At 36.7% G+C, this 12,557-nt stretch overlaps 1 protein-coding gene across 1 annotated transcript in view; it reads left to right on the forward strand.

The window, feature by feature from the left end:
- Positions 1-12,557, forward strand: part of SV2C (synaptic vesicle glycoprotein 2C) — a 108,950-nt gene that overhangs the window by 22,770 nt on the left and 73,623 nt on the right. The window contains exon 2 of the mRNA XM_023943653.2: positions 7,142-7,842. Within this exon, the coding sequence (XP_023799421.1) occupies positions 7,263-7,842 (580 nt within the window). The 5' untranslated portion in view covers positions 7,142-7,262. The remainder of the gene's footprint in view (positions 1-7,141; positions 7,843-12,557) is intronic.

Below are 12,557 nucleotides of genomic sequence, written 5' to 3' on the forward strand. Positions count from 1 at the left end.
CCTAAGGTCCAGAACTATTCTGTGGCATCTGTCAGTCTAGTATTTGTACAGTTGCTGTTTCAAAGTACCTGCACACCACAGATTTGTGCAAAGCAATTTCAGAATTGGCTGCTTCAGTGGCTGAGGCTTGTCCTGTTGCATTTGCAGATTTTATTCCCTGGAGAATTTCCACAGAGCATCACTTTCTTATTTTACTTCCAGAATAGGAGTCCTTTGTCTCATTATCTTTCCAATAGAAGGCTATTGTCCTTAGAGCTTCAATCTTGGTGCTTTTAGAATATGTTTTTATAAAATATATATATATATATATATATATATATATATATATATATATCCCCACATTTCCCTCTTCTTCCTTGTGAGTGGAGTTTTTTTCTGCCTTCTTTTGATCTCTGATGATTCATAACTGCTCGTGGGCCTTTACTTTCAGAGAAGACTTGTCTGCTTTCTGTACAGCAGCAAACATGACAATGGCAGATACAAGACAGAAACTGCTAGTTGGTGTGCTTTTGGTAGAGGGTTGTTTGGTTTATTGTTGCTAAAACTGAGCAATGAAAACTTGCTTGTCCAACTGCTTTGTGCTGTTCCCTCATTACCGAAATGCAGGATGATGCTTTCCACTGTGATTCTGACAACTGAAAAGTACAAAATATATTGGAAGCACTGATGATGAAAGTGAATTTTCAGAAGTAGGTATGAGAACGGAAATAGTCCATAGCTTCAGAGGGAATAATTTCCTTTTACAATTCTTTTTCTACTTTTAAAGCAGCCTTAAAAGTGCAGAGATATGTTTGAATATGTTTAGTTAAAAAGAAATTCTTAAAAATAATGAAATTTCAACTTTCCTAAGATTTGGGTTGTCATTCAGGTAATACGGGTACAGTATGAAATCTCATTAACTTTTACTGATGAGACTTAGTTTATGTCACTCAGGCTGGATGATATTTGGTTTTTGTCAATTCTTGTTGAGCAAATTGATGCATTCTATTTGTATTTACCACCACTCAACACAGATCCTGGACATAATATATGCTTTGAGTAAATATCAGAATGACTGGAAGGGAGCACTTCTTCAATGAAGAAGTCCACAGAAAGCCTAGTATAGTGTTCAAAGAACAAATTCTAACCACAGTGTTGGAAGAACATTTTAATGATCCTGCTTTGTCTTTAATGAGAATGATTTTTATTTAGTGTTTGCCAGGCAAAAACATGTAGAAAGTACTTGAAAATACTTGAAGTAGCCCAATACTGATCAGGTTGATTGCAAAACTGACAAAAGAAATCAAAATTCTAGTATTTATGTACAGTAAGGCAAAACAACTATCAAGCATTAGATTTAAAAAATCAAAACAAAAAAAACCACACAAAAAAACCCCACAAAAAACCCCTAAAACCAGTGGACTAGCAAAGTCTTCTGTGCATATTCTCTGTTAACTGTGGGAAAGACAAAAAGACATCTCAAACCATATCCACTTGTTCAGTCACCTTTTCCCAGGAAAGCAAGCTCTTGATTAAATAAAAAATCAAGGAAACGACCACTCCAGGGTCTTTACAGTTCTGTTGCTGTAATTTAATTAGTGATATGGCTATTTCAGTTTTGTAACACTGTCTAGCCTGTTAGGGGTGCATTGAACTGAGTCTAATTCTAAGGAATTAGATGTTGTTATTACAGCCAGAGAGTAGGTAATATCTATATTACCTTCAATAATTCTCTTGCTGTCAGTATTGAACCTTTCTTGTAGGTCAAAAGAAAGCATGAAAAAGGCTTAATAAGAGAGGGGGGAGAATAGATGAATCTTCATTGCAGACTGACCTTAGGTGGAACTGTGGATCAAAGGGGTTTAGAAGACTGAGTGTCTCTAATAAGAGTGAGCTGAAACAGACATGGCTATGTCAACGTTAGGATGGTGGTGCTCATAAAACTTACCATCATCATACCTTCCTCAGGATATCCTTTGAAAGATATTTGGAGCACAGAAGTAATTCATGGAGGACTAATACAGTGGAAGTATAGAGTAAAGAATGTCCTGCCTCCTAACTTTGTAGCTATAATTTTCCACCCAGTCTTTTTGGAGAATTCGTTTTTACAATATTATTGAAATTTTATCACAGATTATTCCTGATTTTCACTGGACAGAGTTTATAGATTTTGTCTCAGATTTGTGATTTCATTGTTTAAGGTGGTCCAATTTCATCATATTGATGATTTCATCATACTGATTTCATCATACAGATTTCCAGTTTGTGCTGCTTAAAGGAGAGTTTTGCAGATCCTGGTTTCATTGATTATATATCCAGCTGTGAGTGGGGAAGAACTAGGCCTGTGATCAAAAGCATTGTAAGGAAAGAATTATTAGTTATTTGTTTTTGGTGATACTTTAGGGCTCTACAGGGCAGTTAAAGGTAGTATTTTTTGTTGAAGATGGATGCCCACATACATTCTGCTTTCAGGCAAATATATTCTTTTTTTCTGATAAAGTTTATCAAATTTCAAGTGAAAACAAGCTAAAAGCAATTCTACTTATTCTGTTCTAATTAGGTAAATTAGTTAAATAGTTTAAGAGGAACTGGGCAGGTAGAGCATATGGCACAGAAACAGTTATCTCTTCTGGTTTAATGAGGAAGGAAAGTAATGAAATGGGAAAAAAGAGATTGCAGTGTACCATGAAGACCCTGTTCCTGCTGAGCTCAGGATCATTGACGTGTACTAGATAAATGAATTCCCGTGCTCACCTTGTGTGTTGTGTGTGCAGAGAGCATGCAGTGACGAGTGGTGAAAATACCCTCCAAACAGGGAGAGTGTTGGGGACTGCCACTAGCGGTGGCACTGCAGCCCTGCAGTATTGTACACAGTTCTGTCTACTGCAGCTTGAGCTAGAAGAGTGCCGCCTGCGTGTGTGACTCTCAACATGAGAGAAAGAGAATTTGCTTAAAATATAGAAACTTAGCTTTTAATCCGCTAACATTACCCAAAATGAATCTGCTTCACACCAGCTTTGATTCCAGCTCTTATTTATTTTAAATAAATGAATACCTCTATAAATAAATGCCCTTTATTGGGTAATCTAGTCTTTATTAGGTCATACAGAAGTAAATACAATGCTGTAAAAATAAACAAAAGGCTTTGCACATGAAGAAATGAGGAAGAAGTTTGTAGGTATCCCAGTGAATTCAAGAGTGGGTTGTTTTATGTTCTTAATTGCTGAGAACACTTGCAAGACAATAGGATCTTCTGTTTCTGAACTGACATTGTCCAAGTGCCTATATTCAATCTGGGATATAAAATCCTTTGACAAGGTAGTAAAATTGGAAATAGTTATGATCTAACCAAAGATTATATTTTCGCATGATGACTAATTTCTAACAACAGATAAACTTGGAAAACACAAGCCTCCTGGATCCATATTATCTTTGATAATAAAAAAAAAAAAAGTAAGAAAAGTAGAATCAAAATGTCAATAAAAATATGCTTTTAAAAAGACTACATCTTTGGTTAGAAATGAGTTTTACTATTTTTTTCCCTTTGAGAGGGCATTATAGATTCAAGAGAAAGGCAGAAAAGATGTATATGAAATTACCAAGAGTACATGAAATGCACATTTGAGTGTGACTTCCAGATATGTTCTGAAGACTTTATTATCTTATATGAATATAGTTAATTTCACTTTTTGGAGTACCCAGTGAGTCTTCTCACAGCTTATGTTAAACAAAGATCTAAGTCTTTGTGTGAATGAGTTTTCTGACTTGTCATAGATTTATATCTTTATGGGATTTCACTGATACAGTTTGCAATCTTCAACCTTTATTTTAGGATAGATGTAGCACAATCTATACAGAATGCTAAATATACTGAAATTTGTGAATGTAACAGAATGGAAAAGAAGAAATATTAGAGCAAGAAAACAATTTGATTTTCGTGTAAGCATCTTTGAGTGTTTTTACAAAATGTTTTTGTAGGTGTTTCCTAAAGGAGTATTTCCATTTCTGGCAGAAAACCTAGTCTCCTGAAATTTTTTTTTTGTTTGTTTTAATTGAAGGGATTGAATAGGAATGTGGTGTTTGGTTTAGTGAAAATCAGCAAGCATGTTGGATTAATTGGTTGGTACAAAGAAGAGTATATAGCTAGACTATCATCACTTTTTCTGCTTTATGCTGCTCATGTAGCCATTAATCCTTACTCTTTCAGACTTTCCAGTTACTTACTTGTAGTAATCAGTCCAACATAATTGAAAGGGTGGGAAGCTATCATGCATGGGCTGTAAATTATTCCTCTTTGTACTTATCACCTTAAGGCACAGATTTCAGTTCACTGAGAAGGAAAAGCTGTTTAGAAAAAACAGTGTTCATATTAAGCATTTTGCTTGGAATCTTAACCAAGATAGAGAGACATTTCTGATTTCTGCCCAAACAGAAATTTTACTCTATCTGCATGTTTTTTGATGGCAGAGCTATGCTCTTAATAAGTTTGAAAGGGTGAAATTCCTTGTTGATGTACCTGTTTTATTACAAACTGCAGCATAAGTTCAGTTACTTTCGCAAACTTGTCTTTTTTGGGTCTGTTGAACTCACAGGGTAGGTGTACTATGGAATAGTAAAGTATGGTTTTATGAGTGCTAGCTCTCAGACTCTTTGTTCATTTGATATTGCTAAACTCTTACTTTCTTTGGGGTATATATATGTGTGTGTGTGTGTATATATGTATATATATACATGTAATAGTAATACCTGTAGTAGTACACATGTAGAAGTACACATGCAGTAGTAATAGATAATTTGACAACAGAAAAACAAAAATAAACAGATATCAGTCTAAGAATTAGAGGAATTCAGAGTTCTATGGTTTGCATGGGCACTGTAAAATTATCTGAAATCTAGGAACACACTGTATTCATTAACACTCAGAAAAGTACCTTTTAGGAGTTCAATAAGTTCTTGAAAGTATTTGTAGGAGGCTTCAGCAGATCCAGTGGATGTTTTGATGCATTGCATGTTCACTAACAGCTAGAAGATACTGTAGCCACACGTAGGTAGGGATCAGATATCTAATCCAGTGCACAAAGGATAACTTCTATGGTGCACCTTGAAAACTGAAAAGCTGTAATTAGAGAAACTGCCTTGGCATAAAAGATTCACCAGGATGACCTACTTAAGAGGATCATCATGTACCTAAAGTCAGTCTACGGTTTGCAGTCATAAATATTACATCAGGGCTTTTTTAAGGCTGCATTTCTCTTTCAGTAAATGCTTCAGTTCCCATTAATAGTTGAATAGTGCCATCACATCTGATTTCTTTGAGAAACATTCAAAGTCTATGAAATTATTCTAGAGGAAGATATTAAAAATAAAGACATTTTTTACTGTAGGTGAAATTCTATTATTAAAAAGCTAGGGAAATATATTTTGGCTTCTAAAGTCATGTCTGTGTGATTATAGGCTTCATTTTCTTGTATCAGAAGTACATTACATCTTTAGTTTATCTAATACAGTCTGTAGTTTTTCCTATCCCTCAAAATACTATCAGCTATAAAACTCATGTCTAGAGTATAGTTCTGGAGACAATATATGCAACAGAATTAATAAAGGACAACTTATTAAAGCCATTCATTGGTCTTCTCCCATAAAGCTCTGAGGGCAGTTCACACTGCCTTAGAAAGGGTAATAAGATTAACTTCAGAAATTTCCATCTGTTTTTACTCCTGCATCATATCTCACTGCCTCCTTAGCTGTGTTACTGCAGTTTTTCTCAGCTAATGTTGTAAAATAGATCATTAAAATGATCACGGTTAAAAATAATCTTTTCCCCAAGCTGGAAGCAGGCAGTGTTTTCTTAGAAACACTGCTAAAAAATGGTAGCCTGCTTTCTCCCAGAGGGGAGGCTTCTACAGTCTGTTGCAGTGTCCAGGTTCACACACACACACACACACACACACACACACACACACACACACACACACACACACACACAGACACAGACACACACACACACACACACACACACACACACAGACACAGACACACACACACACACACACACACACACACACTCCCTTAACTTCAGACACATGAGTAATGGTGCAATTTTCTAATTGGTTTTAGCTGTTCTAGCTACAAACTGTTGCCAAAGAATGATCCTGCATTTCTTCCTTCTGCTTGCTTGCATGCTGCTGCCATTTCTTTCTGCCGCCCCTAGAGATAGTGCAGATGTGTGGTGAGCAAATTGTCTTGCAGACATGCTTCACGGAAAACTGCGCGGAGAGGAAAGGGATGGTTAGTCTGGAGTCCAACGAGCAAACTGCTCTTGGCTCATTGTGTCTGCATTTTGACCTTGGGATTGCACAAGATGGAAAGATACAGCAGGGGAGCAGGGAGATGAACTGAGGCAAAATATCTGGGTGCTTTCATGCAGCTTGGTTAGTGGGAGCACTTGGAGATGCATTAGCTGATAACATACAGCTGCTCCACTCTGTTCCTACTGTGAGGATGGATAGGGAAAGGAATAAAGACAGGGAAAGGAGTGTGTCTGCCCATGACTTAGGTATTGGGAATCTCCAAAGTGTGAAAGTGCCAGAACTTCTGCCCACACAGCTCCCCACACTGAATTTTTTAGGGTGGGATTTCATATTGCTAAGACTTGGTGTGAATGCACTGTGAATGCACTGGCCAAATTCTGCCAGCTTTGAGACACTGATAGATTGGAGGAATACTAACTTCCTGTAAGATTTGTGTTAAATAGAAGGCTAGAGAGATATTTCATGGTAACCCACTGGTTTAGCAGTCATAAAGGTTAGTATTTGTAACCCTTTCTTACAAGACAGGGAGTTGAAATGGAAAAGGACACTGCAGAGTGAATATGATGTATGATGCATGGAATTGTTTGGTTTCTTTCCGAATAAAACCTGGTATCCAACACTAGAGAGTAAAAAATTGAATTCTGAAGATTGATAGAGATATTCAATTTATCTTCAGCATGTTTTCCTTATAACCTGTGGTATTTGTATCTCTGAAGAAAATACATGCTTTTATATTCAAAACCCTGCATTCTAATGTCCATTGCTTAAATAAAGTTTGGGATGAGTCTTTATCAGTGTGAAAGGGCATCTAAAAACAGTGAAGTGTAAGTTTTTTCTCTTGTATTTTACAGGTTGAATATTACAACTTCACTTATCCCCGGGATTTCTCCACTGATGTCCAACACACAATAGACATTCCAAACAATATTTGGCAGGTGCCTTTGCAGCTCAACAGCAGTCCTTTGATACAGAATGGAGGACACATACAAAGACAGGACTTCACTAGTGAAAGGGGCCAAAGATATTGCCAAAGAGGTGAAGAGGCAAGCAGTGAAAAAAGTGAATAAAGCTGTTGACAAAGCCCAGGATGGCTACACACAGAGGTCCTACAATAGATTCCAGGATGAGGAAGATGATGATGATTACTATGGCCAAGGAGGAAATTATGGTGTAGAAGCTAATGATGATGAAGGATCAAGTGAAGCAACTGAAGGACATGATGAAGATGATGAAATTTATGAAGGGGAGTATCAGGGAATCCCCAGCATGGGGCAGGGTAAGGATGACATGGTGGCCTTAGGTCAGTCCATGCGTGATGAATACAAGGATCGTCATGAACTGGAAACAGAGAGGAAAGCTGATGAAGAAGAGCTAGCACAGCAATATGAATTGATAATACAAGAATGTGGCCATGGTCGTTTCCAGTGGGCCCTCTTCTTTGTGTTAGGAATGGCCCTAATGGCTGATGGGGTTGAAGTGTTTGTGGTTGGATTTGTGTTGCCCAGCGCTGAAACAGATATGTGTATACCCAATTCTGGATCGGGATGGCTTGGTAAGTAAAGTCTTCATTCTGTCTTTTTGCTATTAAAAGTTTTGCTTACACTAAATATAGTAACACTAAATATGTATTTGTCAACACAAAAGCTTATATAAAAATAGGTTCATCTTGAATATAAATAAAATTATTTAAATTAAAATTAACTGTATTCATAATTTTATTTTGCAATTTTGTTTTTTAGATTACTATTTTCTTAGCCAATAAATAAATCACTAAAAAGAAAAACTGCGCTGTAAAACATAACAAAGAGAGAGATAGATTTTGTTCTTATATACAAGAGTAGATGTCCAAATTAACTAATCTCAGAAAAAGCAAAACCACAAAACCAGGAAACAGATGGAGAATTTGAGTCCTGCTGAAATGATATAGGTGTAATAAAGAGCAGATGATACAGCTGTATGGCAACACTTTCACATATGAACCTTTGCAATGATGAGCTGAAATTCAGTCTGGAAAATTAAAAAAAAATACAGTGAAAATGCTATCTATTATAGCCTTTCCCTCTTTTTGTCTCTGTAGTCTCATTTTAGCAATGACTGTTCTCTAGCCATCCAAAAAGAGTACTGTTTACTTAGGGTCAGGGTGACAGAAGAATGAGCAAGAGTCTGGGATGTGTTTTCTGTGTCCATTCTGTTGATGGGGATGAGCTGTGTCTCATCACCTTGCCTGTTTCCTCCTGTGGTGTGGGAACAGGCAGTCTGAGACAGACTTCTGTGGTTTGGTGAGAGCAGCAGTGCTGCAATCAGGCCCATGCTTTCTTCCCTGGACATGCCTGGACACAGCAGGTAAAACAAGGCTCTCAAGGGCTGGGCTGTGGAGAAAAGTTCTAGAAATGGTTCCCCAAGGAAGAGCGTAGGCAGGAGCCTGGGAAATTGTGACAGAGCAGGAAATTGAATGTATATGTATAGATGAGTGGCTTGGGCCTGAATTCTATCACACAAAAGGAGGACTTCTTATAAGAAATTTAGAATCCTTTGTTTTCTAGCAGATGTTCTGCTGTATCCTCCTTCTTTGCAGCACATGGTTATATAGCAACAGATCTCATTTTAGCTTTGCTCAGTTTCCTGACATATTGATACCAGCAGTTTGGCTCTGTGGGTTTCAATACTGTGGACTGCAGTCTCCCCCCCAGTTATAGCTCTAAGCCTCCCTCCATGTGACAGGAGCATAAGTGGAAACAGGTGAGGAGTTCTCGGGTGACTGTGTTCCTTGTGTTATTCTTTGCCATTTAATCATTTGTTATTAGAACTACTTTGTTTATATATACAGTGCAGGGATTAAACTTAAAGTGGATGGAAATGAATTACAAAAGTTTTAATGGTTAAAGAGGCTGAATGCATATAATCTGTTTTGTACTGCTTGTTTACATGAAATGCCAATATTGTATGTGTCATGCTTGGACCTGTGAGCTTTCAAGTCTACTTCTTAAAGAAAGACGAGAAGCAAAAACAATTCAAACCTGTGTCACTAGATGAATGTCAATGAGTCAGTGCAGACAATGTCATACAATGCATCTTAGAAAAGTAGCGAATGCCCAGCTTGCTTTTTTGACATGACTTTTCTCATCTAGTCCTTGGCAGTTGGTGATATCATTAAAATCTACACCTCACTTTTTATAATTTTTGCAATTTTTATAATTTTTATACTCTCAGAAAAGAAAATATCTCACCCCCATTTTTAAATTACTGATAAATCTGCTTGTTTTACCCCTTGCACCCTTTTCAACAAATGAAATAATCAAAGTTGTCTTTGTTCTTCAGGATGATGAATTATAAGGGTAATTCCCAAATCTCCATGATTCATATTAAATTGTATTTTCTACAAATAATATTATTTCTAAACAACTGCATTAAGCATTATGGAGGTGTTTGGAATTGGGAATGGGGAGTATTTTCCACACAGTCGTAGGGGCCATGAGTACTCATATCCACCTGTTGGGGTCTGACCCACGTCAAGAAGGCTGAGGATCTCCCTGTCATTAGAGTTCTTATGATGCTGTCTTCAGATGTACTGGAATAACTCTGTAAAAGTTTATCTAAATTCAGTATGGAAGCTGTTACCTCATAGTTACAAGTGTGTGTGTGTGTGTGTGTGTGTGTGTGTGTGTGTATGTGTGTGTGTGTGTGTTTGTGTGTGTGTGTGTGTGTGTGTGTGTGTGTGTGTGTGCAAAAATGATGCTTGTTGGCTCTGGAAAACTCAGTTCTGCAAATAATATATTCTCATTCCCAAAATATAGAAATTGTAATGTATCTTCCTTTTACAATAATATAAAACTAGCCTCTCTGTTGTGGCATTAACAAACTAATAATTATGTACTAAAAGATGAACATACAAAAGCAGGAAAGAATGGAAATCAGCAGTTTCTTTCCCAGCGTGTATTGAAGGCATTGTAACATATGACTATTTAATCAAGAATTTCACTAAATAAAATGTATTTCTTGCCCATTGTTACTAGAAATATATCATAAGCTGCAAGTCACCAGTACACCAATGTAAGTATGGCTTATAAACAGAGCAGATATACTGCTTGTAGACAGCATAACCTTAATTCCACTGATAGAAAATATTCATTGTAGCAGTGAATGCTGAGTGAAAGCATTTTTATATTGTCATAGCTGGGCCCTCACAGCCATGAATTTCAATTACTTTGCACTTGTGATTTCAACTTATAATTACAACCTAAACGAGGTCTTCCAGACAGGCATAATTCTTTTTTTATGATTGGAATTCCATAATCCAGAGGATTCTAATGTTGTTAGAATACTAAAGTCACAGGACTAATGCAAAGAGTTAAAAGGTAAAATCAGTACACATACACAATACTTACTTATTTGTCAGGCAATTTTCTAGACTGTCAAGATACACAATAATAACATTTTAATTTGTCTTTGAAATAGCATTCATTGATTTTGTTGTAAATACTGATTTCTCATATATCATGCCATGACAGTTTACTAGGGAACTTGAGCTAATTAAAAGCATGTGATGATATTTATTGAGCCTTCTTGTGGCATTTTTTATTTTTTAAAAAATTCACTTTCACAAGAAAAATTTCCCCAAATCCTTCCATATTGGCCCTTGAATGATTACTGAGATTACTTTTTATTGATCACCACCAATGTCTCAGAGCCTATAAAGTCACATAATGAGTGTGCTGATGTCATGAACCAGCTTCAAGGCGTCTTTTGAATTAAATAATAAGCCAATATATTTTCATCTCAAGTAAGTGGTCTTCTTAAGGAAAGGGCATAAATTATCCAAGATTATAGTGGTTTGTCACTAAGCATGAGAGAGAAGTGTGTATATATATATAAATATATGCTGCTGTATATAGAACTTGGCTTCGTTAACTTCGTTAACTCCTGCATATAAGTGGGCTCACCCTGGCCTCTTGGTTCTGGCATCGATGAGGCAAGACTGTACCTTCATGAGACAGGTTCTAGGCTCAGGCCTAAAGATGTTATTTCAACTCTTTTCCTGATTGCATCTTATCTCTTTGGTTTTATCAGTTAGAAAGACTGATTTTAGGTTAATTCCCTGGGCTCTGATTTGGGTATGCTTTTCTACCCAGTTTTTCTGTGTCTTTGCAGTCATATTGGTCAATGCATTCAGATTGGTCTTAAGTTTTATTGTGGTGTTGTTTTTTTTGTTTTGTGCTTGCTTTTTGGTATTTGTTTTGTTCATTTTTTGTTCATTTTTGGGAGCGTTTTTGTCGGGATTTTTGTTTGTTTGTTTTTGTTGGTTTTTTTGTTGTTATTTTTTATGGGTTCTTTTGGTTTTTTTTCCTTAATGTAACGTAATGTTTTTTTATGATGGCCTTTTCTTTCCTCAGCATCTCTGTCTCCAAAATACTGGAACATTGTTTTTCCTAATCTGGGCAAAGCTAGTCTTTCCCAGCTATATCTGTTCAGGATGCCATGCTCCTGACCATCCTGTCACTGCTTCTCCCACAGGACCTGTAAGGGCTCTCCCTTGTGTGTGCAGGACCAGCTGCACTGCTGTCACCACTGTTAGCAGTGTATACATGACTCCTGCTCAGCTGGTCACGAGGCATCAGCTGCACCTTTTTCAGACAGACACTTCCATCCTTTATTTGTACTTTATCATGGAATCATAGAATAGTTTGAATTGGAAAGGACCTTTAAAAGGTCATGCAATCCAAGCCCTCTTGCAATATGCAGGGACAGCTTTAACTAAATCAGGTTGCTCAGAGGCCCATCCACCTCAATAGCAGAAAAAATCTGCACATCTCAGAATTTAGTGATTATTTTAAAATATTTTATTTTTATTTTTTGCATGCGAACCATTAGGCACTCTTATTCACTGATTGATATTCTTTACAGAGGTCAATTGCTCCTCAATGATTTCTAATAGTCTCCATGGTCTGTTTTGAATTCCTATATAATCCTTTGTATTAAGTGTAGACTGAACGAACTCTTGAGGGAGAACAATCTTCTCCTCTGTTCTGTTTTACCATTGTGTTAATCTATGGGTTAGTCAAGACTTTGATACAGGTTCATGGACAGTACAGTTACAAACCTAGAAATAATTTGTTTATGTAGAATACATTCTTAGCTGGTAAGTCAGCCTACAGGCATTTTCTTCCATCTAAAAAATTCAAGTACTGTAAATCACTGGACTGATAATGCTGGTACTGTGAATATGAATAGCAACAAACAGCTTACCTTGGAAATAAAACAATTTTTTGA

The sequence above is a fragment of the Cyanistes caeruleus genome, chromosome Z, assembly GCF_971803275.1.
Source record: "Cyanistes caeruleus chromosome Z, bCyaCae1.hap1.1, whole genome shotgun sequence".
Taxonomy (NCBI): Eukaryota; Metazoa; Chordata; class Aves; order Passeriformes; family Paridae; genus Cyanistes; species Cyanistes caeruleus.